This window comes from Triturus cristatus, chromosome 1_2 (genome assembly GCF_964204655.1).
Source record: "Triturus cristatus chromosome 1_2, aTriCri1.1, whole genome shotgun sequence".
In the NCBI taxonomy this organism is placed as follows: Eukaryota; Metazoa; Chordata; class Amphibia; order Caudata; family Salamandridae; genus Triturus; species Triturus cristatus.
In genome coordinates, this window is record NC_140580.1 from 944688067 (window position 1) to 944714471 (window position 26405).

Below are 26405 nucleotides of genomic sequence, written 5' to 3' on the forward strand. Positions count from 1 at the left end.
GGGTGTCCTCTTTCGCCTCTGTTATTTGCCCTCTCCCTGGAGCCGCTTGCGGCATGGATCCGGAGTGATGTCTCTATCCGCGGGCTGCGCTGGACTGAGGGGTGGGAGGATAGAATTTCGTTATACGCTGATGATATCCTTCTTTACCTATCTTCCCCTGCGCGTTCATTGAGGGTGGTGCTAGACATCTTTGCCAGTTTCGGACGAAACTCGGGTTTCCGAATTAACTGGAGCAAATCGACGGTTTATGTGCTCCATGGGGCCGACATTTCCCTTCCTAGGGACTGCACGATACAGGTTGCGGCTGATGGCTTTCGATATCTAGGCGTATATATAACCGCTGATGCCAGAGCGAGATACGAGAAGAATTTGATCCCTCCCCTTCAAAGGCTACGAAGGAATGTTGCAGTCTGGAAAAAGCTCCCCTTGTCCTTACTCGGGAGGGCAGCATTGTTTAAAATGATGGCATTGCCTAGATTCTTATATGCCCTCCAGAATTATCCGGATGTGGTACCCCGAGCATTCTTTCTGGAGGTCGAGTCCCTGCAGAGAGATTTGCTATGGAACGGTAGACCGCGGATGGCACTCGGTAAACTCACGCTCGGCTGGTACGATAGGGGTATCGCCCTGCCTGACATCAAGAAGTACTACTGGGCGGCACATTTGGCTGCAATCAACCAATGCCAATACGGTAATGGGGATGACCCGGCATACGGTATGGATAGGTGGTTACTGCCTGAGGGTGATTTCACAAGAGCACTTTATTCCAAACCGACCAGGTTCACACTTACAGGACCCACGAAACACTCTGTGCAGATGTGGCACGCAGTCACCAAAGCGTTGGGATGGGCTAATAGGCTGACTATGGCCACCCCCCTATGGGATACTGAACAGCTGGGAACTTTGGGGCGCACAAAAGGTTTTGACAAATGGGACCTAATAGGTATCTCGCACATACAGGACCTCTGGGGGAGGGAGGGAGTGATACCCTTCCTGACATTACAACAGACATACGAAATGGCTGAATCAGAGAGCTTTCGATATTTCCAGATTAAACACTCCCTGCAGGCAAATATCCCAGTTGGTACGGAGCTGCCTGAGTCATCCCCACTAGAGGACCGGCTGCTTGATGGGCACCAACCGGAAAAATGTATATCCCTCACGTGTAAAAAACTCATTCATCACACCCCTGATCCCCTCACTACACTTCGAGAGAAATGGGTAAGGGATGGCCTCGAAATGGACGATGAGGAATGGCAGGAGGCACTCTCATCACCAAAGGAAGTGGCCATATCAGCTAAACTCAAACTAGTCCAACTCAAGATCCTGCACAGGGCTTACCTCTCAGAGAAGCAATTAAGACTTATGGGCAGAAGCGTAGACGGGCAGTGTAGGAGACGGTGTGGGATGGAAGGCGGGTTCCTGCACATTCTCTGGGAATGCCCACAAATTCAAGACTACTGGAAAAAAATCCTGCAATGTATGAGCACGATTTGGGGAATCCCTCTTATGCCCGAGGCCAAGAGATGCCTTTTGAATATCTGGGAGCCCACGGATCTGGATGTAAAGGGAAGGATATGGGCCACCCTGGGGCAGATGATTGCTAAGCGTAATATAGCACAGGCATGGGGAGCCACCGTGCCACCGAAACTGAAGAAGTGGAAGGAGGACATGGACTGGTGTATGTTGAGAGAGAAGACAGTGTATGTGGCCCGGGGGTGCCCCAAAAAATGGATGGCTATATGGTCTAGATGGAATGTGTATCGGGGAGGACTGTGCGAACCCCCAAATGTCCCAACGCCTGAAGAGCACTGTATGATATAATTACCATTGTGTGCCGGTAATGTTGCATGAAATAAAGAACAGTACTGTATTGCTGCCTTTACAAATTGATAACTAATATGATGTATGACACATGATTATGTAACGCATGACTTTGTTGTTTACGTTTAATAAACAGAATTTATAAAAAAAAAAAAAAAATAATAATAATCTGGCCCTAATTTCGACCTACAAGTAATACTAAATCCACAACTACCACAGAATCTTCAAGGTAAGTAAATTGGCAGTCAAGAATAGTCAGTCAGTCTACCTGTATATACTTATCTTGTCTATGTTGTGGTATCGACATTATGCAATCGATTTTTTGGGAGGCTGATATTGCTGACCTAGTTATTGTGGCATACAACTGGATGTTTGATAAACATTGATGATATTTCTATCTATCTACAAATTGTGGTTATTCTTTCAGGTACAATGAAGTCAAACACAGTGTGTTCCCCTTGTCCCGCGGGCACATTCTCCGATGAAGAATCCTACACCTCACCCTGTAAACCTCACACGAAGTAAGCTGTGAACCTTTTGTTTGATAATCTAGACTTCCTACTGACTGTCCAGTAGAATTTAATGTACTTGGTGTTTTCTTTTGCTCTTGTAGATGCAGGTCGCTGTCTGTGCCAGGGGACAGTACACGTGATGCGATATGCTCAGACGCCGGGGTGGGTACCGTTCCCACCCGTTTCACTCACTCAGTCATGGGCCTTAGTCCCAGTGAGGCTGGAAAACCAGTCTCTGAACTCAACGATCTAGAAACATTGGATGAAATATGGACCCCGTTACCTGCCAGAGTTGCTGCCAGGAAAATAACCGCCCCTTTAGGTAAGCAGAGGTTTAAGTGTTCCTTTAAGGTCTTATTGTTGTGCTTTAATTGACATAAAAGTAAGATGAATGAAAGAAATACTTATGATAGCCTTAGGAGATGTTGAGATAAGTGTACACGTACTGTATCTCATGCTTCGAAGGCATGTCTAGGATTTAGAAAGGAACAACGGGTCTTGGTGCTTGAGGACACTCGTGGCTGAAGACAGGAAGTAGTCACTGGAGAGGGACAGTCTTCAACCCTGTGTGGTATGAAACAAAAGGCCTGAAAGATGGAAAGTGCTGTTCGATAATGGGTAAGTGTTGTCATACTTTTAGCAGTGACTCCTCTATCTCTTGAAGGGTGAGTGAAGGATTTAGCTGCCCCCCACCATGCATTTAATTTTTCAAACAAAACTTCATAGTGTAGAGTACCAACTAACAGTAAGTAGCAGAAAATATTTATGACTTTTAGGCTCCCAAAAAGATGTGTGTTGATCTAGCCTGTCTTCTTATTCACAATAGAGCACTTACACAGCCAGCCGCAAGAAGAGGCATCATTTGGGAAGAGCCTGGAGGCTTTTGCCAGTTAAGTGGTCAAGTGTGTTCAAACAATCAATGGAGTTCTTGTAAAGCGCGACTACTCACTAGTAAGGGTCTCAAGGTGCTGAGTGGGAGGAGGGGGGGTATGAGGTTCAGTCGAAGAGCTAGGTCTTGAGGTCCTTCCTGAATTGCGGAAGTGCATCGTATCTTATGCAAGGTTGGAATGGCTGTTTTAATGGATAGATAAATTGGAATCAAATACTGCTTTAAATGTAAGACATCTCAAGTCACCGAGAAATAAGGACAATACTTTTTTAACTTAAAAAAACGTATTCAAACCCTGTTATTAAAAATTAAGAAGAATTCATTGACACACAAGAAACTCAGGACCACTTTTAGTACACACAAAAGAAAGCAACGCTTCTAGTAGTGAGAAACACAAATGTTAACCGCAATGAAAATTCAAAGAAACAGGACAGGGAAATGAGGATGAAGAGACGAAATTTATCAAAAATTCACAACACCTTACAGTACATGAGAAGAACAAAACTACACAAAAAATATTGGTGTGGTAGGAAATTATATATTAATTACATGTAACCGGGCAATTAATGATCCTTTGAGAAATGAGTATACTCAGCAGTGTAAGTGTCAACCTATCAACAACCTATGCATTATCACCTGAATCATCAATTTCCCAGTAATATCTTTATTGCTAGCATATAGTCCAGCTACGCCTAACATAACTTATCTACATGTAAACCATATTCCAATGCTTGATCCTTTGTCAGTGCATCCTTTAAATTAGTATAACACCAACCTTCCTAGGTCTGCTGAGACTCCCAGCTGCTCTGCGCCATGATACCCTCCTGAGTGATAGTGCACTTTACGGATCTGCATAGCATAACATAACATAACATTGCGCAGACATGACTATTCATGTCATGGATGCCGCACTTCTCCCTTCCAAAAGCTGATGATGTGTTTGGAAATTGACCTTATCTAGTTGGAGTTTCTGCTGGGACAGGGTAGGTTTCCGCATGCACAATGCTTTCAAGGTAACTGAGCAATAAGGCTCAGTTGGAAACAGATGTGGCCTTTGTGCTTCCAAAATGTAAGGCTTTCAAAGCTGGTGGTACTGACCTGTCTGAAATGTCTCAACAAGATATAAATTAATCTATAGTAAATGCTTCTGAGACATATTCATTGCTGATCCTTCTGCCCTCTGCAGTGATCACCATTGACCAGTGCAGGCAGTCTTTTTTGGTCTCCAAAGTATACAGCGCTCTACCTCTATAGACTTGCACCTGCTACTCACCTCGTACATCCATGCGCACGGTTATAGCAAGAGCAGATAAAGAGACCCCTGTCATTCCACGTGTGCACAGCACAAGGGTGACCTTAGGTGGCCCCAATGGAGAATGGAGCCACGTGTCTCTCAGACATGCCTTTTATTATTTGTTTGGATGGATAATGGGACTGGAATGGCCCTTGCATGGCAAACAGGTGTCTATGTCTGCCCTGAGTGCCAACTACATGTTAAACTGGTATTCTGACTTTTTGTTTGGCTTAGAATAATGCTAATCTAGCGTGTGTGCACACAGGCCTTAGTATGCCCCTGATAATGCAAGGTCCATTACCTGGTGGGGTCACAAAGAATGCTATCACGACTGGCATGTACAAAGTCACATAAAGCGGTGTCGCAAAATACAGAGTTTTTGTGAATCATTAGTGCAACCAGACCTTTTCCTCTCTGTCAAGGACACAGTGATCTACTGACCTGGCTCACGCAAGGTGCAGAAATGGAGTACTTGCCCATTTGGCAGAGCCATAGTAGAAAAGTCCTGCATGCTGTAAGGCTACTTAATCAACAACACCCATTAGGGAGTACAGGGAACATTGGAAAAACTGGGGTCTAGGGCAGGAGCAGTGTAGGCTGTGTAAATACCATTCTGAATGAGTTGCAGGCAGGGCACAAATCCTAAAAAAAGAAGTGGGGGGACACTGACGTCTTAACAGGAAGTGGCATCACCAAAGGTGGCTTGTACCATCAGACTCATTGCCTCCCCTCGCTCACCTTAGATGCGGTTGCATCAGAGAAGCCAGCGCATGAGCAGCGTTCTGAATGAGCTCTGATCACGCCCCAGAGAGGACAAAGAGTGAATGTGTGGCTCCATTTGCTCCAGTTATCGAGCTACCGGTAAAATAAGTGGGGGGATGCCGTCCACATGCGTGGTACCCCGACCCGAGCCCTGGTTGCAGGGCCGGACTGCCTACCGGGCGTTTTGGCATGCTGCCGAGCTGGGGGCTGATGTTACTGCGGTGGGGGCTAATTTCGCTGATGGAGACCTGCATGTGCTTTGAAATAAACAAAGCAAAACGAATTTCGTTCATCACACGCAGTTCCCCATCAACGGAATCAGCCCCCAACTCGGCAGCATTCCAAAACGCCCGGTAGGCAGTCCGGCCCTGATCAGTTGACTATATTGTATGCTGCTGCGCAAGCCTTTTACAACAGAGACACAGGTATTTAAGGCCTATCTCCATGCAACATGAGATAAGATCATATAATAAAGCTCTACTGCTCATATATACATCTGTCACTCCAAAGGACCTAGCACAGTTCAGCAAATTCTTCGCGGAAGCAGGTAGATTACTATGAGAGTCTGGACCAACATTGAGGGCCTCTCGACAGGGGAAACTGACAATCCTATAAACATCTACTGGAGTCCGCACCCGCCTGCCCGTTTGAACCCGATAAAGTTGCAGGACTCCGAGCCACCACCCCCATAAACTTGTGCACTCCATCAAGTTTGTACATGCCGTTTTGACCGCCATTTAAACACTTGGGCATTTACCTTTTTCTAACATTTGCGCATTTGCACATATTTCATATTTCGATATATTCATGTTTGTACCATCCCTGCTTGCACCAGCTATTCTTTTGGACAGAATGGCCAAGACTGGTTAATCAAATAAACACAACCATTTTCATATAAAGGTTCATGCTAGGTCTTGCAAAAAGTTACTCAAAGACAGTCAATCAACCGCAGATGAAACTTCTACTCTTTTTTTATCCAAGAATGAAGTCCGTGCTCACAGATATAGTCAGCCAGAGATCAAAAACCGTACTTAAATAATGCACACTGCCTGGTCAACTTCCACACAGGGAATGAACGTTTATTGTTGGGGGGGGGTTCTCTCTCTTTTAATAATGAATTCTGTCGTATTATGTATCATGTTTTTATCGCAATAAAAAAATTGTTATGGTTTTAACTAATTAGACAATAACATTTTGGAAGGCCGCTTAATCATATTACACACCACTTAATCATACTACTGTACGTTCTATCCCCCAATGAAGCTTAGTTTAGTAAAGACTGCCGAATCATAGTACCACACTTCAAGCACCCAGCTCAACAGCGACAAATGACCTCTGTCAGGTTGCATGATGGAGCAACGACTCCCTACACGACGCATGACTTAACCACGCAGTCTTAACAACGACTGCACCTTTACCACGCATGCCTTTAAAGGCATGCGTGGTAAAGGCATGATTGGTAAAGATATATGCATGGTAAAGGTCACACTCCAGCTCTCTCTGCCCTGGGCCCTAAAACCCGTCACCCAGCACTGCAATCAACTGCCCCAGCCCTAATAACTACCCTGACTCCCTACTCTGAGCCCTAAAACCCAGCCCGCAGCCCAAAAAACTACCACAGGCCCCCTGCCTTGGGCCTTAAAACTGACCCAGCCTCGAAAACTGCCCCTTCTCACCCCCCACACCGAGCCCTAAAACTTGGCTCACAGCCCTAAAAACTACCCCGACCCCAGTCCCTCACCTTGAGCCCCAAAACTGGACCCACAGCCCTCAAAACTACCCTGACCCACACGGGTCCAGTCCTACTTACTAAGCCACGTCCTGGTCCTGCCTATCCAGACCATTTCTGTTCCTCTCCCAGCCCATCTGCTCTGCGTCTAGAATGCTGACTACCTTTACCACTCATATGCGTGGTTAAGGCATAGGTATAGTTACGGTTAACGTTGTTCCGCTGCCGTGGAAACGGCATGCAAGGTTAAGCTTGCGTTGTAAATGCCGTTTCTCCCTCTAAGAACCATGGCCGGGGCTAAGTGACCCCTGTCTGCTCTGTGGCTAGACTGAACAAAATGTCATGTTTGAATTTTTCCAAGGGCATCTGCCCCCAAACTGCAATAACCCAACCCTCAGCCTTCTCTCACCACCTGACTCACTCTAGTGCTAACAAGTCTATCCCTGTCCCACATGTTTTTGTTTGTATTTTTCTTTTTTTAATAGCTGCAAAGTGCTAATGGGATGCTTGCTTTATTTTTACTTGCTCCTGTGGGATTCTTTTTATTGGTACTTTTCCGTTTTTACACAACCATGTCGGCACAATTAGGTACAAAATGCCCTCCAGAGTGTCATGACACATGTGCGTCAGACGCATATGCTAATACATAAACACACCGTTATGGATTTGATGGCCATCTTGGAAAGATCTACAAGGTTGCCGCCATTGGCACACATGCATGCACTTTTGTTGCAATCAATGGGCACATACGCATTCCATCACATGTACAAACATGTCTACTGATGTGCCAGAAACTTTACAAAAACCAGTAGCTAAACCCGTAGTTAGGCACTCACCTTTAAAGGAGAGACCTACATGCTTTTTACAATGCTTGTTTTTTTTTTTTTAAAGCAGTCCATGCTCATTGAAGGAGTGAGTGCTATTTTGAAAAAAAGTGTTTCCTTTTTAGGAACATATTAATAGAAGCAGAAGTGGACATTAGGACCCCTGCTGCTCCCGCAAAGTTGCCCAACACAATTTCCAAAAGGGAATCTGTCCAAATGGGACAGCTTTCCCTTTGTAAATGTGTTACCATGGTTCCACTGGTCTAGAGGGCAATCAGTCAGTGCCTGCTGGGCTGCTATGACAAATCAGTGTATGGGTTGGGATTTTTGTCTGTTTATCGCCCTGTTTTATGGTCCAGTTGGCCGCTTTTACTCTTGATTTCTCAGATATTACCACAAACATTGCCTGCAGCATGCTCAAACCTATGCAATGTCCCATACATAAAAAAAAACTATACAACTTGTCTTTAGAAGCTTAAAAATGCCCTGATTTACAAATGTGGGCATCTTTGTTAGCTTTTTGAATCGCTATTGGGGCTACTTTAAAGTTGGTTCCTGAGCATATTGTCTGTACAAGTTCGACCTTGTGGTTTACCCCCTCTCATGAGAAGTCGGTAACTTTTTAATGAGTTGTGACAGTAATTGTGGTCGCAAACCATATCTAACTGCCATTCGCAATTAGGAGGGAAAGTCTCTTTGACGACCCTACCTAATTGCGATTTAAAAGGAGTAGGTTACCACATTTTGTGATTTAGTAAGCCTTTATCGAACCACAAAATGAATTCAGCCGAAAGCATAAAGCCATTTTGTGGTCGCTGTAGTGTCCTGCGGGACACGTTCTAGTGTTCCGCAGAAAGCTGTAATCCCAGCCACTCCTTTGAGGGCTGGACACACTGCACCCCTACACCCATCCATCACGGGCGTCACGAGTGACGTGGCCCCGCCAATAAAAGGGCCTGGGTGCTCGTGGCCAGTTCAGTAAGCATTATGACTGTGTCCGTGTCACTTCTTTAGTAACATGTGGGCCCAGGGCCCACAACACGACAGTCGCGAGACCTGTTACTTTGAGAATTACAGAGTTTACGATGGCAAATTGATTTTTTCGTCAGCCCCATTGTTTCTAAGAGATTGGCAGCAAAATATAAGCAAATGTGGCCATAATCAACCTGTGTGCACAATGTGGGCTCTTGCAATCCAGTTGCAAAAAGACCTATTTCTAGTCTTTCCAAAGTTATTGACAACTTAAAATGGCGGAAATGAAAATACCAATCAGTGTCATTAGCACTCCTAGCGGTTTTTTAATGCTGGATGGAACATCTCAAGTGCTGTCATTTGATGTATGCTATTTAATGTTGCCCTAAGGACGCTGGGACCCCGAGTAAGACCTCTTGCACACACTAACAAATAGGCACGTTTAATATAAACGTTGCACAACTTGACAGATAGAATCACTAATCTCCACACTGCTAATCCTCAACTTTCACAAATGAGCATTTAGATGTCTTTTTATTTAGGATTTTTTTTGCAGCAGCTACTGAATCGTCTGTGTTTCTTTATATTACTTTATATTTTTCCTTAGGTGTTATCTGTGGTGGGGTACTGTTTGCCCTGGTGGGACTCGCAGGAATTGCATTTCTCTTCGTATCTAGGAAAACACGTAAGACTTTATATATTCTTTTTTCAAATATGAATTTTGTCTGCAATACAAACTTGAAATATGCATGCTTTCAGTGAGCAAATCCCACCGACAATGGACGTGTCTTAAAAGGTTTAAAATATGTTTTTTTCTTTATGTTGTTTATGGTTTGTGGTGTATATCTGTTTTTTCCTTTTCTTTCACAAATGCAACACCGCCCTGCTTTGATCACTTTCAGAAGATCTTTTCCGAGCTCAGTTGCCATGATGACACTGTCTATAATTTGTAATCTTTAAATGAATCCACGACTTCCCCAGGCCCTTGGTTCCTCTTTCCGGCTAATTTATCCCAACAAAGGCTGCCACGTCATTTGCTCACCCCTACTCTTCCTCTCTGCAGGGCTGGTTAGCAGAGACCTTGCCCCGAGGACACTTCGCTGCTCATCATGACCTCCAGGATGCTCTCCTAAGCATAGTACAGTACTTAAGATGTCCCACATGTCACAGTTTAGTAAAGACCAGTAAATCATAGGGCGCCCTTCATACAGTCACCCGACCACAGCCCTCCACTTCCTGCTGCCTCCCTTACAATATCACAGTAGTTCTTGCAGATCACCCACTCTTAGTAATGTCCTGTCTGTATCCCAGTCAATCCTTGTTTAGTAAAGAGTGCAATACCATAGCACTGCACGCCACACATCTACCCAATGATATCAATGCACACCCTCATCACATTACAGTTCTTTACAGGGGCCACCTATTTATGACACTGCACTTCATAAAGACACATAGTCACAGGACTGAATGGTGTCCAGCCCACCTAAGCTTGTTACAGGGCTTTATTTTATTATAGTACTTTCTAAAGACCACCTAATCATAGTGCTGCACTTTTCATTGGCCATCGAATTTTATAGCAATTATTTTGGGCAACCTCGTCATAGTATTGCTTTTGCTACATCCACCTAACCATAGGACTGTGCTCCATAAAACTCCCTTTCTTCAAAAGCCTGAACTTCACACAGCCAGCTTCATGTGAGCTTAGGCTTGAAGCATCCCAGTGCTGTCCTTTGCACAGCCTGCCAATAATAGTTCAACCCTTCATACAGCCCAAGCATTCAGACCACTGAACAGCCTACTCTTTAGTCCATCCAAATACTTCTATCAGACAGGGACTAACTTTCTACCCATTTGGAGGCGCCTTACTGACCACGGGGGCCTCCGCCTTTACTGAAGGAACCTTCTATTTGTGGGGAACTATGTTCCTGGGGTATATAACATCCTTAAATTCTGCCTCACTATATCTTTTCAACAATATTGCTGATTTCGTCAATGAAAATATAAATAATCCACTCTGAATTTGGGAAGAAATTTCTTGCAGTCTGTTAAAGGAAAAACTATACCTATTAACACATACCTATTAACACAGGAGTCAAGTCTCCTGAGTGCTTTTTGCCCATTCATACCGCCAAAATGTTTGATGCAATAAAAATGGAATGTTTCATACTCTCCACTAGATGTATATTCTACTAAAATTAAGGGGTATATTATCTAGCACGGCGTTAAAATTATCGCCGCTTTAGCGGCAGAAAACTGCCCCTAAAGCTGCGATAATGGCCTTGATAATATGCCGCAGAGAATTCCAATAGAAGCCCATATTGACACCAGAACATGGGCTTCTATGGGAATTCTCAAGGGCATATTATCAAGCCCATTATCGCCGCTTTAGCGGCAGTTTTCTGCCGCTAAAGCGGCGATAATCTTAACGCCGTTTCTTGATAATATGCCCCTAAGATTTTCAAGATTTCACTCCCTTCAGCTGTTGTCAGTCGTCTCACTTATGCCATAAACTCCAATGTTAAAAGAGGGTAGGAGCCTGTAGCTCTAAAAAGGGAGGTAGTTTCTCCACTAGTTGAAAAAAACACAGGTGGATCTAGCCACATTAAATGAATGAATGAGTGAATAATATTTGATAAGTCACGTTAATATCCTGAAAAAGCATTTCCTAGCACTTGCTTAATTATAGACCCCTCCCCAACCTTTCATATGTGTCTCAGTCACTAGTACAGGTTGTAAGGGGCCAGCTCCAGTCACACATTGAGAATAAGAATACTGGGTGACCATACGGATGGTTTTTGCTCTCTTCAGATCACAGAATTAGTCACCACTGTGATTATCAATTACATACATATCTTGGAGTCTGACAGTGGTGTGGGGCCTTGATCATTTAATGTCTGTCTTCGGGCTTTGATGCTGCACAACCGTGAAATTGTAGAAATAAGTCTGCAAGACTCAGTACTTGGATGGACTGATTCTTTCCTACTGGAGGGAACACAGCAGTTCAAACCTGCACCCTTTAACTTGAAATGGCCATCAAGGAACTGTACTGACCCCAACAGGAAACCCTTGCCCATCTGAATAGTGGATGTGTTGAGATGTCCTTGAATGAAACTCCAGCAAAACAAATCATGCTTGTAGGAGCCCTCTCTACTGTCTGCCCTAAAGAAATGTGCCTACTAGCACGGGGCGCTCCCCTACCAAGGCCTCAAAGGTAAAGAATCTAGGGATAAGGGTGGACAATATCTCTCCACGAATGCTGAGATATCATTGGCAGTAAACAGTGATTTTTAGCAGCGTTGTCTTGTAAAGGAATCTGAAACTACCGCAAAAAGTGTAACCCATCTGGGTATTAACGAATATTTGTTGTAGGCTTTAGCGTTGGCGCAAGAGAGATTTTTCCTTTGTCAGCACTGGAAAGATGCCGTCCCTTGGGTGTGCAGGCTTTACATTGGCTCCAGGTGAAAGGCAGCATTCAGTTAAGGTCAATGTGCAAAGCACACAGCCATCCCTTCCAAAGAGGCCCTCCTTCCTCAGTAAACGTTTAAAAAACATACGCAACAGCCAACACTTTGAGATCAGAAAATAAATCCATGGTGTACATCCCTAATTTTAAGCTCGCTAGAGGGGCCGGGCATGCCATTTTTTCGGCCTGTGCTTATTGACAATAGAAACGCAGAATACACTTTCCAAAAACAGAGAGAATTCTGTTTTATTCAAACACAATTTAAAACGCATCTTTTTTGTCAAGCATGTTTTACAAGCAATTAAATTATTATTATGCCATCAACAATATTTCAAGAATAACACCAGTCATAGAACACTGAGGAGCATATTTACAAAAAATAGTGCAGCCCTTGTAACCACGCCCCCTTGATGGACCTGCATGAAACTCAGAATCAGAATGCAGGTAAACATGTCAATGTCTCTGCTAAATTTCATGCAGATATATGAAATGGCACCAATCATTCTATCAAATTACAGATTCAAAGTTCAAAATCATATTTACTAAATGTGGCCAGCTGCTCTCTTTAAGGCTGCCTAGCGCCGCGCACACACTTTTACACCATGGCGCAAAGATGTGTGCGGGGTGTGAAGCCTAGGTTTTGTACTTCAAAAGTACCCTTCCGGCACAAAATTCCATGCTTATACAAAGTTTAAAACATTACACACATTGGATGTGTGCCGTACCCAGCTGCAAACATGGAATGTGTGAAATAGAGAGGAATAAAAACATTTCGACTAGATATTACCTGGAACAAGGACGCATTATTTTTTGATGCAACGCCCGGTGGAACTATTTTAGTAGATAGGACTTTGCATCAAAAACCATGGGTGGTTGACCCTATAACGCCCAACTACCAACCATGGAACGCACGCTTCATTATAGGTCACACAATGCAGCGTAAGGCACCAATGATGCTACAAAAGGTCACTTTTCCAGTTCACAAAATGTTTTGCACTGAAAAGTACATACAGAATCAAGACTGTAACTTTGCATCACTTTCCATTACTTTCGACAGCCACAAAGTCTCAATAACTCTGCCCCTGAGACTAGAATCTTCTGCCATGAGACCACATTGGCGGTGTAAGGTCTGCTGTAGAACTCTAGATATAACCTATGTGATTTCCCCAAAGAAGAGCAGTTATTCCTAGATGTGATCCCTTTGCAATAAGGGCTGAAGCTGCACATAATTAATGGGGCTCATCATGGCTGAAAGTGGTCTTGTGTTCTCATTCAGGTAGATGTGGCCTGGTGGTGTGAGGTTGACTGTTCCTCTTCGAGCAGGACCAGTGTTGATCTGCATGTGTTTGGGTCGATTTCCATTCCATAATAGCACAAATAAATTGAAAACCAACTGTATGGAATGCACCAGGACTAGTTATTAACGATTCAGTTTCATTCGTGCTTTTCCTTCAATCAGTCTTTTGCTCTCTAAACGAATCTTATTGGAACTGGAGCATGTAATTTGCTAATTGCACAGTTATTTATGGCAGGTGCTCAACTCACGGATCTATCTATTGACAGCGTTTAGCTCACATGCCAGCTAGGCAGATGCTCCATTGCAGCCTCTGATTCTGTGTATATCGAAACGACCTCCTTAGACATGGTCTCATTAGCCAGGTTTTATCGGCTTTTCTGATAAGCCGGTGGTCAATTGATTTCCGATATGCACTGGTACTGAGTTCCATTACTTTGTAGATTGTACTAAGAATGAAGACACTCCCAAGTGGGATTTGTGGTCAATAGGGATGTTGATTTCAAGCAAGGACTTTGATCTTATACTCCATGATGGACAGTAGACATGACATTTTCCCTGCAAGTAGAGAGGAGTGATGCAGAGTTCCTTGAAAGAGATTCACATAGTAACATAGAGTAATTTTCCAATCTTTCTAATACACAGTTGGTGTAAGAAGCCAATGTTATTTTAACAAGCTATGTATGATATTGAACCTTTTCTCTTGTAACCAATCTTCTTATTACAGGATATTGCCCTTCCAAACTGAGGACAGAGACAACGTGTGTGAGTATACTTTAATCAATGTATCCTTTCTTCTATTATGTATTCACACTGTAGTGGCAAAAGTCCAGAGTTCTCATACATGACACACCTGATTGCAGTTGGTGGCGGAAAACTTTGACGAGGTGTCAAAGCTCTTTTCAGCCAGTAGCACGCTACTCCGGAAGCCAAAAAGGATTAGTGGTGGATTAGTATAGGGAAATATGAGATCATTTGAATGGTGGACATGCAAGTCTGTTAGTTGGATTGAATAGAATAATGGAGGGATAGAAGAGGGAAGAGTCTAGAAAGTGTTTTTTGGGAGATCATAGTAGCAAGATGAAGTTTGGGATGAGTAAAAGGAGAGATGAGGAGGGAAGAGTCTCTAGAAAAGGATTAGGAAGATCACAGTAGTAAAATGAGGTTTTGGATGAGTCAAAAGAGGGATACATGAGGCAAGAATTTAAAAAGAGTTGTTTGGAAGATCATAGTAGTAAAATAAGGTATGGTGTGAGTCAACAAGGGAAGAGCCTAGAAAGGGTTATTTTGGAGATCATAGTAGTAGAACGAGGTTTGGGATGAGTCAGAGAGTGAAGGTAGAGGATATATTGCGAGAGATATAGGGTAAGACATAAAGTAGCGCATTGGAGAGTGTCAACATTTGTTTTCTACAGTAGGAGTAAAGTAATAAAAGAACAGATATATAACTACATGGAAATGATATGTGTATAAATATATATATATATATGCAATATAATAAGTCAAGATTTAAAGTTGTGTTGCATATACTCAGACTTTGAAGTCATGCTATACTTGAAGCTAATTTATTTGTGTAATTTTACATCTAGTTTTTTTTTATTTTGATTCTATATTTCTCTTAATATTTCAATGGTGAAGTACTTATAGATGAAATAGTTTTTGTCAAACATATTTTTATTGAGATTTTGACATAGTATATCATATGGTATTACCATCACAGTATCAACTCGGGGACCGTTACAGAAATGTATAGGACTTAATCTGTGCAGAGTTACACATCACCAGTGGTTGTCCCCGACCCAATCTCAATGTAGTGCATAAATAAGGGGTACAGTTTCTAGCATTACTGGGCCTTAGGGCAATTCCATGTGGTCCGCACAATTCAACAAACAAAGTAAAACAATGTCCCACCGTCCTTCGTGATGTCTCGCCCTTGATACCTTCTAATCGGAAGGCGTTACATAGAAAGTACTACGAGTCGTATTGGAACAGCTCCCAACTGTGGAGCAGTGAACATAAAGGTAAGCAACCAACCCTCTCCCATCTCCCTTCCCCTTCCCTACCATGGTGGCAGCACACAGAAAGCATGTTCTTCAATTTGCTTTGATAGATGGCCCTTCATATCTGAAAGAGGTGCAGGGCTCTGACAGAGGAAGGGCAGACCGTGGATGGTAGACCCCGGGAAAGAAAGGTGACCAGGGGGCCCCATTTAAATGAGAAGTTCTTGTAATTATCCCTGAAGATGTTCGACATTCGTTCCAAGCTAAGCAATTTCCATAATCTAGAATGCCAGAGGGAGATTGCCGGAGCTTCCCTCCTCTTCCAGGCGGCTGCCAATGTGATCTTCGCTGCCCCTATACAGAGCCATATGATAGTTTTATCGGCCCGAGTCTGGTGTTCCAAGGAAGGGTCACGGAGTCCCAGAAGAACCCCCGCTGTAGTAGTTGGGATAGGGTATCCTAGCATATCTTTAATGTGTGCGAGTATTTCTTCCCAGAAAGGCCGTATATGCGGGCAGTCCCACCAGATATGTTGGAAGTCCCCGAAGAGCCAGCAACCCCTCCAGCATCTATCGGACGTATTGGGGAAGATCCGTCTAAGCTTGGAGGGATGGAGGTACCAGTCCATCATGGTCTTAAGGTGTGCTTCCCTGAGATCTATGGAGTGGTTGAGCTTCATGATATCAGACCATAGATGGGACCATTCATCGTCCGAGATGTCTCGCTGCAGTATTCCTTCCCACATGGACATATAGCGCGGTCGCGGGGAGAGCGTAGTGGTAAGGAGAAACGTGTATATAACGGAAATCACGCCTTTCAAAGAGGTAGCCTTAGTGAGAAAGGATTCAAATTTTGTGAGTGGACGAGTGGCCTCCTCACGGACTTGTGGTGTGGGAGCCCAGTGCAGTAATTGGTGATAATGATATCTTTCTGTGTTCTCTAGGCCATAGTCCCTTTTGCAGTTGTTAAAATTGAGGGGGTCAAAATTATGGAAAAGGTGTGTTAAGGATAGACATCCTCCCTCCCTCCAAGCATCAAACGGACCTGCCTGCAAACCTGGGGGGAATGCAGGATTAAAATGGAGCGGCGTGAAGAGAGAGGGAAAATAGGTCCACCTCTCGTCACCTGCCACAGATTCCCATGCCTTAAGGGTAGTGCATGTAGGAGTGCTGATGTAGGAGTTCCTGGGTCTGTCTTGTTTAGGGCGCCAGATCAGGTCCCATTACCCGTCCTGTTACACTACGGTCCATATGTAGCCAGTGTTTATCGGACTCTCGCTTCGACCATTCGACCAATACTCTTAGTTGAGCTGCTTTATAATATAAATGAATATCTGGGAGTCCGACTCCACCCTCGAATCGGGAGCGATGAAGTATCGAAAAAGAGAAGCGAGCACGTCCCCCCTGCCAGATGAAGTTCAAGATCATGGCCTTAACGTGCCGAAAGAAGTCCCTCTCCAATTCTATGTGCAGAGCTTGAAATAGGTAAAGGAGCTTAGGGAGAAGTGTCATCTTTACGGCGTGGATTCGACCTAACCAGGTCAGAAAGAGGGGCTTCCACTCATTGAGCTCTACTTGGATACGCGTGAGCATGGGGGGGAAGTTGGCCGCATAGAGTCCTTCTACTCTTGGTGTGAGCTGGACATCCAGGTATTGTATAGAGGAAGTGGTCCATTGGAGGGGCGTGAGAGGTTGGAGCCTGCGGAGTTCCGCCTGAGGAAGTGAGAGGTTGAGGATGTATGACGTGCCTAGGTTTATTTTAAAGCTCGCTACTGCTTCAAACCGAACTAGCTCCGACTGTAAGGGTGGAAGGGACGAGGCTGGATCTGCGAGTGATTACAGGACATCATCAGCGAACAGGGAAATTTTGTGTTGTTCCTCCGTGAAAGGTATCCCCTGGATTGCAGGGTTTACTCTAATTGCTGCTGCTAAGGGCTCGATACTAAGGGCGAAAAGTAGGGGTGAAAGGGGGCACCCCTGTCTGGTACCCCTGGAGTGGAAGAAGGAGGATGAGTGCACACCATTGACTACAACTTTAGAGTGGGGTTGAAGATAATTAGCCCAAATTATAGTGAGGAATTGGGGTGCAAATCCAAAGGCCGTGAGGGTATGGAAAAGGTATGTCCAGTCCACCCTGTTGAAAGCTTTCTCCGTGTCCAACCCCACTAAGACTGCGGGAATCTGACGTCTGTTGGCCTTCTCGACTAAATGTACAATTCGGCGGGTGTTATCGTGTGTTTGACGACCCTTAATAAATCCCGATTGGTCTGGGTGTATGAGATCAGGCATGAGATCATTCAGTCGCTTAGCTAAAATAGAGGAGTATAGTTTCGCATCAAGATTGAGCAAAGCGATAGGCCTATAGGAGATGCAAACATGGGGGTCCTTCCCCGGTTTGGATATAACAGCGATCACTGCTTCCAACAGGGAACCGGTGGTCGAGCCTTCCTCCGCCATTTTATTAAAGAGCCGCGTAAGATGCGGGGTAATATCGAGAGCGAAAGTTTTGTAAAATAGGGTGGTATATCCATCCGGTCCTGGGGCTTTATGGAGTTTGAGAGCTTTAATAGCAGAGGTGACGTCTTCGGAGGTGATGGGGGCGGAAAGTAGTTTGTTCCATTGTGGGGAGACCTGCGGGAGATGAAGGGTTTGGAGATAATCCCGTTGGGCGTCGGGGTCTAAGTGGTCCCCAGTGTAGAGGGTTTTGTAAAAGGAGCCGAAGATCTCCGCTTTTTCCTCGTCTCTATGGGTGATGTCCCCATGTGATCCCCGGATACCGCCTATGTATTCCCTTTCTCGTTTGTCCTTGAGCTGCCTAGCAAGGTGTTTGCCAATCTTGTTGCCCAAGAGTAGGATAGCTGAGGCAATTTAAGTAGTGTAAATTCCGCCCTGTTGTTGTAGATGGCTCGGAGTTTACTTAAGCGCTGTCAGATTGCGGAGGGTTTGCCTTGTTGGGTTCAGTTTATGGGCTTGTTCAGTGGAGGTTAATTCTGCCTCCAACATTTCTCTTTCTTTGGTGCGTTGCGTATTTCATGCGGAATTAAGGGAGATGCATTTCCCTCGAAAGACCGCCTTAAACGTGTCCCAGGTGATAAATTCCGACGTGTCTTCCGGCTTGTTAATATCAAATAATTCAGTGATGGTTCCCCTTAGTTTAGTGCAGGATTCCTTATCCCGCGTAAGCGCAGTCGGGAAGTACCACCTGGGGGAAGCAGAGGCGTTTACGCTCCAGGACATAGAGATTTCAAGGAGACTATGGTCTGATATTGAAAGAGGGAATATTTTGGCCTCTTGTAGGGCACCCATTAGTGACTGGCTGATAAAAATGTAATCGAGACGTGAATATGTATGATGAACATGTGAGTAGAATGTGTAGTCTCGGGGTTGGGGATATAGGGTACGCCATGTATCTAAAAGTCACAAGTCGTGAAGTTGTTGTGTGTCCGGGGAGAAGGAACCCATGTCTGAGCGTTGCGGGTGAGTGCTATCTAAGTCTTTCTGCCAAGTTAAGTTGAAATCACCCATGAGTACCAGCGGTCCCTCCACAAAATCCAATAGTTTCCCCAAAAGAGTGTGTAGAAAAACCATCTGGCCAGTGTTGGGGGCATATACCGCTACGAAGGTGCAAAGTTTCCCCATTAAACGCCCCTTGACCATAATCCAGCGGCCATCTCTATCGTGTTGTACATCCATTGGTTGGAATTTTGTGGAAGAACGAAATAAAAGTGCCACCCCTCTATGTTTCGTTTGTGCTGAGGATCTATAAATCAGTGGGTAGTGTTTGTGTCGGAGATGTGCATCCTCAGTCCTAGCTAGATGCGTTTCCTGTAGGGCTACTGCATCTAGGTGATGGTCGATGATATACTTCCATACCTTTTGGCGTTTTTGAGGGGAGTTAGGCTTTTAACGTTCCAAGTTCCAATGGTGATTGTCATAGTGTCAGAAGAAAAAACAGCATTTCGTTGAAGACCCCACCCAACCTGACATGACCCGTGCCATCACGTGTCCCCAAACGCTAGTATACCGCCATCTAAAGTTGTGAAAAAGTACTTTGTGATCTTTAAGCCTATCCATACAAATTGTTAAAAAGCTGCCACCATGACCCACCCATTCCCTCCCTTCAAACCCCCGAAAAAGAAAGAAAGAAAACCTGAACAAGAAATACAATACAAAACTCATTATCAGATCCCTGCTAGGGGCAATAAAACCCCCCAGGGATACAGGGAGGCGGCAGGTCCGAGGTCCCCGTCCACACCCATCCCAGAGCATTGCAAGGAGAATTTACGGAGAAGCGTCTTTGAGGAGCTGATAAGTGGTCGCTAAGACAAGCCCCCACCTGATTTGAGTAAGGTCTGCTCTCCTGAGCAAGCACCAACAACACAATGGTGGTCCTTGAGAAATAAGAAATAGACAATATGCACATATGAAGCATATAACAAAGCAAACCTGACGCCCACAAGGGAGAAGCTCACTGTTCACGGTCGCAATGGTGATGCAGGGTGCAGCGTAACCTGAGTGGCAGATAATGATATGAGTCCAGAGCGGGTAGGGCAGCCATTAGAAGCGAGATACCGCCACCCTCCCCAACCGACTCCAGGCAGTGCCCAATTCAGCGGTTGATGGTCGTGGTATTGCTAGATTCAGTTCAAATGGAGAACAGAAACGGTATAGTTCTACAAAGCACTTGCCAAAGGTTCATCTGCGGCCTCTGCGCGAGCTCGCAGACCACGCAGACGTGTTCGACGCACCCCTGTGAAGGTCGCTGGCCTTATCCCGGGCGGAGTCGTTTTCTTCCGTGGATAGTCCCAAAAGATCCAAGCCTTCTTGGAGGTCAGAGATATGGCGCTGTTTATTATGAAATTCAAAACTGAGTCCAAACGGATAAGTCCATCGATATCTGATTTTATCATCTCGTAGTTTGGTATTGATTGGTCTGAACAATTGCCTCCGCGCTAGAGTGGCTGGCGCTAGGTCCTGGTAAATTGCACATGTGTGATTTTGGAATGAGATGGATCCTTTCGACCTAGCCGCTAAGTGGACTGCCTCTTTGACTTTGAAGGAGTGGAATTTCGCTAGGATGTCCCTGGGCATCCTCTTCTCGCCAGTTTGCAAACTTCCCACTCGATGGACTCCTTTGAGTTTTATTTTGAGGGATTGGGGACTCAAGACTTCTGCAAATAGCCCCTCCAGGAAAGCCCACAGGTCAGGCCCCTCTGCGCCCTCCTCCAGGTCCCTCAGAGCCCTATTCTCAAGGTCTTCTGTCTTGAGTTGTGATTGAAGTAGCTGGTCACGGAGAGATTGAACATCATCTCGAAGTTCCGCGGTAAGTTTTTCTTGGTCTTGGTGATGCGCCTCTAAATCTAGGGCTCGGGTGCCTACAGAGTCCACGTCTTGTTGGAGGGAAGTCAGCTTTTCGGTCAGGTCCGTCCTCAGTTGGTCCATGGATGATTTAATGTCCTGGCCAAGATCTTTTCGCAGCTCCATCTTAAAATCTTTGAACATGGCCAGGAGATCCGCCTTCGTGAGTGCCATAGTGGCTGCTTCATAGTCTGTGCGCAGCACCGGGCGCGTATCTGAGGTGGTGAAGAAGTCAGAGACCTTGATGGTTGTTCTGTTCGTCCCCTTCTTGGGCGTCATGCGGACTGGCTCTAGGGGGCCCCCCGTCGCAATGCTGAAGGCGGCCAAGGATTCTGCGTATTAATGTGTGGGGCCGAGGAAGCCAAATTGTAGCAGGTGTGCAAGCTGCTGGTGTCCAGGAATGTGGGCACCCCCACCGGCAGCGCTAGGGCACCCGAGTGCTAGGCGAGCTGGGTAGCTGCGGAGTAGGTGTCGTTGGGCAAGAGGTGACGTCCCCAGAAAGGGTGGAGGGAAGGAATGTGCCAGGCGCGTTGCCTCGAGATGTATATAGCGTAGAATAGTCGGGGTCCAGGAGGTGTGCTCAGGGAGCCAAAGGCACCAGCCAGGTGAGGGCAGCCATCATCCTCAACCTCTGCAGGTCCCGGTGAGGGTGGGTAGAATCCGGCAGAGGCCCCTCACGAGGAGAGAAAAGGGTGCCATTTTGCGACCATCAGCGAGCATAAAAGTCGCCCAGCAGGTGTCAGAGAGGGGCGGGATGTCTGGAGATATCTGCCTCTGTGCCTGGTGGATGCCGCAAAATAGTGAGCCCTCTGAGCAGCGCTTGGCAGTAGTTAGGCACGGGTCTATGAGTCCGGTTAAGGAGTCGGCAGTGCCGATGTCACTAATGGGCTGCCATCTTAGGGTCAGGCAGGTGGGCCGCAGCGTGGAGCGGTGTGGAATGCGCCTCCGGAGATGGCAGCGAGGGCGCCCCGGCAGTCGTGATGGATCCAAGCCTCACCTCTGGCGATGGGAGTGAGATTGAAGGGCAGGGCACCCAAACGGCATCCCCCGCGGGCACCAGCAGGGTCCGTCAATCAGGTCAGCCCGGCAGCTGCCATTTTGCCTCACGGCCGCATGATTTCTTCGAGGCCGAACCAGGATCGATCCCATGTGGTATAGTGAAGGTGAGGGCACTTCACCAGTGCACTACCTCTTCCACTTCATGTAGGAGCAGAGCTCAGCCCCAGAACTCCGGAGAACCACTAATAACAGCTCCGGAAAAGCGCGTGTACCGGGAGCCGAGACGGGTTATGTCCGCTCGGCCATCTTGCCCAGCCACGCCCCCCCCAGATGAAATAGTTTTGATAATATTTACATATTGTGATAGAAAAATAAACAGCGATCCATAATCTCACCCATAATTTTCTACACCTACATGAAGTCATTACCGGTAATGATTAATGAATTCCAGCTCACATGCTCTAACTATGCAGATGACACACAAATACTCCTTAAACTGGAAAGCCCCGAAAACATTGAAAACTTCAAAATCTTCAGTTGCCTCAGAGCAGGGCAGCCTCAATTAAGAGGGCAGTCATCTAGGGAACAAGGCCAGTATCAAGCCGCAGCGCAATCCTCTGAAAAATAAGGCAGACCTCAAGCATCAGGGCAGTCCTCTGAGGAACAAGGCCAGCCTCAAGCAGCAGTGCAGTTCTCTGGAAAACAAGGCAGGCCTCAAGCAGCAGGGCAGTCCTCTGGAAAACAAGGCAAGCCTCAAGCAACAGGGAAGTTCGCTAGGGAACAAGGCAAAACTCAATCAGTAGGGCAGTCCTCTGGGGAACAAGGCCGTGTTTCTTCTGTAATGTCCGCAGGTCCTAGAGTGTACTGAGGAGTGGGTCAGGAGGTCCAATATTAATAGGGTCACAAAAAACTGGTGTTAGGTTTATTGGAGTGTGCTGGAGGCATGCCCTTTGAAATGTAAGTGGGGAGGGAACAGCGAAATCATTCCATCCTCTGCTGTGGGAGCAGTAGCCGTGCATCGCATTTGGAACCAGTGCACTGCACTTAAAACCGACGCCTCACCACCATTATGTAGAGAATCTTGACGCATCTTGTCCACTGCGTGGCCCTCCACAATTATGCATTGCTTCGGCTGCACATCACATCATCTTTGATGCAAAGCAAGCATCAAGGTACTAAGTGGGTTCCCGTATGCGGCCTGTGCTCTAACACGGTCATCCTGAACTTTTGACTTTATCCCGGTCCGGCACGACAAGAAATCCCAACAGGTGCTTATTGCTTCTAAGCACTATTTTTGCATTACATTTTTAAAAATTCATATCTTGACTGCTACTTATTGGATTTTTGCCATTGTGATCTTGTCGTATTAGTGAAATTATTATATATTTTTTTGAACTAGTGTAGAGCCTTTTGTTTTGTTTTCAATGTGTTACTGTTTGAAGTGTTGCACAAATACTTTACACATTGCCTCTTAAGCTAAGCCTGACTGCTCTGTGCCGAGCTACCAGAGGGTGAGCGCAGGATAATTTAGGGTGTGTTGTGACTGGAATGCGGTTCCTGCTTGGACAGGGTGAATACCTCTGCCAACCAGAAACACATTTTGTAACATTGGTGATCAGCAGTGAGGACAGGAATTATGTTTGTCTAGTGCCATACAGTAACTAGGTGTACTCTACCCATCCATATCAAAAACCTTTTTAGATTATTCCAATTTCTCACTGTTTTGCATTTTTTTATTTTCCTCTACATCATGCCTCTGCCCGCATGTGGAGCCACAGAATTTGAGCTGTCCAACGTGGAACAATTCACAGTGGCCTAGCTTAAAGAAGTTTGGAAGGAGATGGGAGTTTCTGCCAGAGTTCCACCAAAAAGGTGGGATTTAAAAAGACACTGAGTGCCTGGGCAGAAGCCTGCTCCAAAGAGAGTGATGGAATGTGAGAACCTGAGAGTGGCTCTTCTGATGAGCCACCTGCAGATGTTGAGGGGGACACCTCTGAGATTGAGCTCCCTGTGAGAGCAGAAAGTAGTGTCTCCTCCTGTGGCCTATACCCAGAGAAACTAATGGAGAGGAGGGACGAGAAGGAATTTAAGCTACAAACAGCCAAATTAAAGATGGAGGCAGAAGAGAAGAAGGTTGTAACAGAGGGTTAAAGAGCTGAGGCAGAGAGAGCCTTAGCAGAGAAGAAACATATTCTGTCTCATGAACTGAGTCTAAAAGAGCTGGACATCAACGCCAGGAAGTCTGATTCCAGCAGTGATGTTGGCACCATACAATCAGTACCTGCTGGAGACAAGCAGTTTCAAATACAAAAGGATTTGGGGCTCAGTTATGTGGTGGGAGATGACATTGATATGTGGTATTCTGCTTATGCGGTTGCACTGAAGGTTCGCAGGGTTCCTGATGAGCACTCGGGGAAGGTCTGTGGAAGCACATGCCAACACTTGGGAGGGACACAGACTTCTAACATCAGAGGTTGGGGACCAAACAAAGTATACTCCCATGAAGACCATTTTGATTTGGGCTGACTTCTGAAAAGTATCACCAAAGATTCAGGGACAGCTAAAAGCTCCCCAACCAATCTTGGGTAGATTTTGTTGATTACTCCAGTAAGCAACTGAATGGCTGGGTGAGGGGCAGCAAAGTTTGTGATTTTAATGGGTTGTACCATTTGTTCATGAGAGAGCACATGCTCAGTATCTGTTTTTCAGAGTTGTGATAGCACCTAGTGGACAGTAAGCTGACTGACCCCAGGAAACTTGCTAAGGAGGCAGACCTCTGGGCTAGCACAAGATTGTCCAGAAAGGTATCTGGGGGCGTCACCCACAAAGGTGGTCAGGGTTCCCAACAGAAGTAAGTGGGGGGAGCAGAACCTCAAACACAAGGAGTTCTCAAAAGGCCCCCACAATAATTCCCAAGAGAATATTGGTAACCAGTTCCAGTCTGATCCTAAGAAGGAGGGGTACTTTGACCATAAGACAGGGAGGTTTGCACCCCAATGTACAGAGTGCTACAAATATAGGCACAACCAGGGCTACTTTCAATGTCCCAAGATGGCACAGCCCCACACTGGTGGGCAGACACCTGGGTTGGCGAGTGTAGTGCACTAAGAGGAGGTAGTCCCAGTTACTTTTGGAGGACAGACAGAGGTGACTCTAGTTTCCCTGGGGGATGTAGAAATGGGGCCAAAAGCCTGCATGCCTTCCAATTCTTCAAAGTATAGACAGTGGGTCCTCATTAATGGGCAATGGGTGGAGGCTCTGCGAGACACTGAAGCCGGCATGACAACTGTCAAGGGACAGCTGGTGTCTGAAGCAGGTACTATTGAACACATTTAATCAAATCATGGTCACTGTCAATCACTAAAGGTGGCCCCACCGGATGCCACACCAAAACTCCAGTTCTAAGTGGACTACCAATGACTCAATTACGTCACCAGAACTGATGTACACCCAAACCACGGAGCTAATGAGCTAATTGATAGGCTGGACACTACCAAATTGTTCAGTACCTTTGATTTGACATCAGCGTACTGGCAGATCGCTCTGACTGAGGGGGCCAAAGAGAAGTCAGCATTTGCAACCCCAGGGGATCACTACCAATATGGCCATTTGCATCTCAACTCAACAAACTATGAGGCTGCCCTGCCAAGTGGTTCCACCCCAGTCCTGGACCCTTGGAAGTTATGCCTAAGGTGCTTTCTCAAGCCAACCCATGCATCCTCATCAGAACAGGCGCATCTCCGCCTTTGCGTGGGTTGGAGCTGCTGCATCCTCGTTGAAGTGTGGAACAGAGCCGGTGCATCACACTAGGAACCAGCGCATCGCCTTGGGAATTGATGCATCCTCCGCTGCAGGAGCAGTTGCCATGCATCACATACGGAACCAGCACATCACTTTCCAAACCGTGCCTCGCTGCCATTGCGTAGAGAATATTGACACATCTCGCCCACTGCGTGGCTCGACACCGATACATCGGTTCAACTGCACCTTGCATCTTCTTCGACGTCGACGCAAACCAAGGATCAAGGTACTTTTTTAATCAGCGGGCCTAAGTCGGTACTCCAATCCGGCCCACCCTCCGTTGCGGTTGGCATGAACTTTTGACTTTGTCCCGGTCCGGCGCGAACAGATATCCAAATATGAGCTTATTGCTTCTAAGTGTTATTTTTTCATTTCATTGTTATTGGATTTTTGTCGTTTTTGTCGTTTCATTTATAAAATTATTATCTATTTTTCTGAACTGGTTTGGAGTCTTTTTCCAGTGTTTTCGCTGTGTTACTGTTTAAAGTGTTGCACAAATGTGCATTGCATCTTAAGCTAAGCCTGACTGCTCTGTGCCAAATAACTTAGAGTGTAATGTGACTTACCCTGATTAGGATTGTGATTCCTGTTTAGACAGGCTGCCAATCAGAGCCCCAATTTCTAACAGAAGACGTTGCATTTTGGAGCATTCCCAAGTCTACCAGTAATGGTAAATCTGGCATTG

At 45.7% G+C, this 26405-nt stretch overlaps 1 protein-coding gene across 2 annotated transcripts in view; it reads left to right on the forward strand.

The window, feature by feature from the left end:
• Nucleotides 1-26405, forward strand: part of TNFRSF1B (TNF receptor superfamily member 1B) — a 239165-nt gene that overhangs the window by 203676 nt on the left and 9084 nt on the right. For both annotated transcript variants that reach the window (XM_085609936.1, XM_085609937.1), the window contains 4 exons: nucleotides 2252-2345; nucleotides 2438-2658; nucleotides 9414-9491; nucleotides 14291-14328. In XM_085609936.1, the coding sequence (XP_085466062.1) occupies nucleotides 2252-2345; nucleotides 2438-2658; nucleotides 9414-9491; nucleotides 14291-14328 (431 nt within the window). The remainder of the gene's footprint in view (nucleotides 1-2251; nucleotides 2346-2437; nucleotides 2659-9413; nucleotides 9492-14290; nucleotides 14329-26405) is intronic.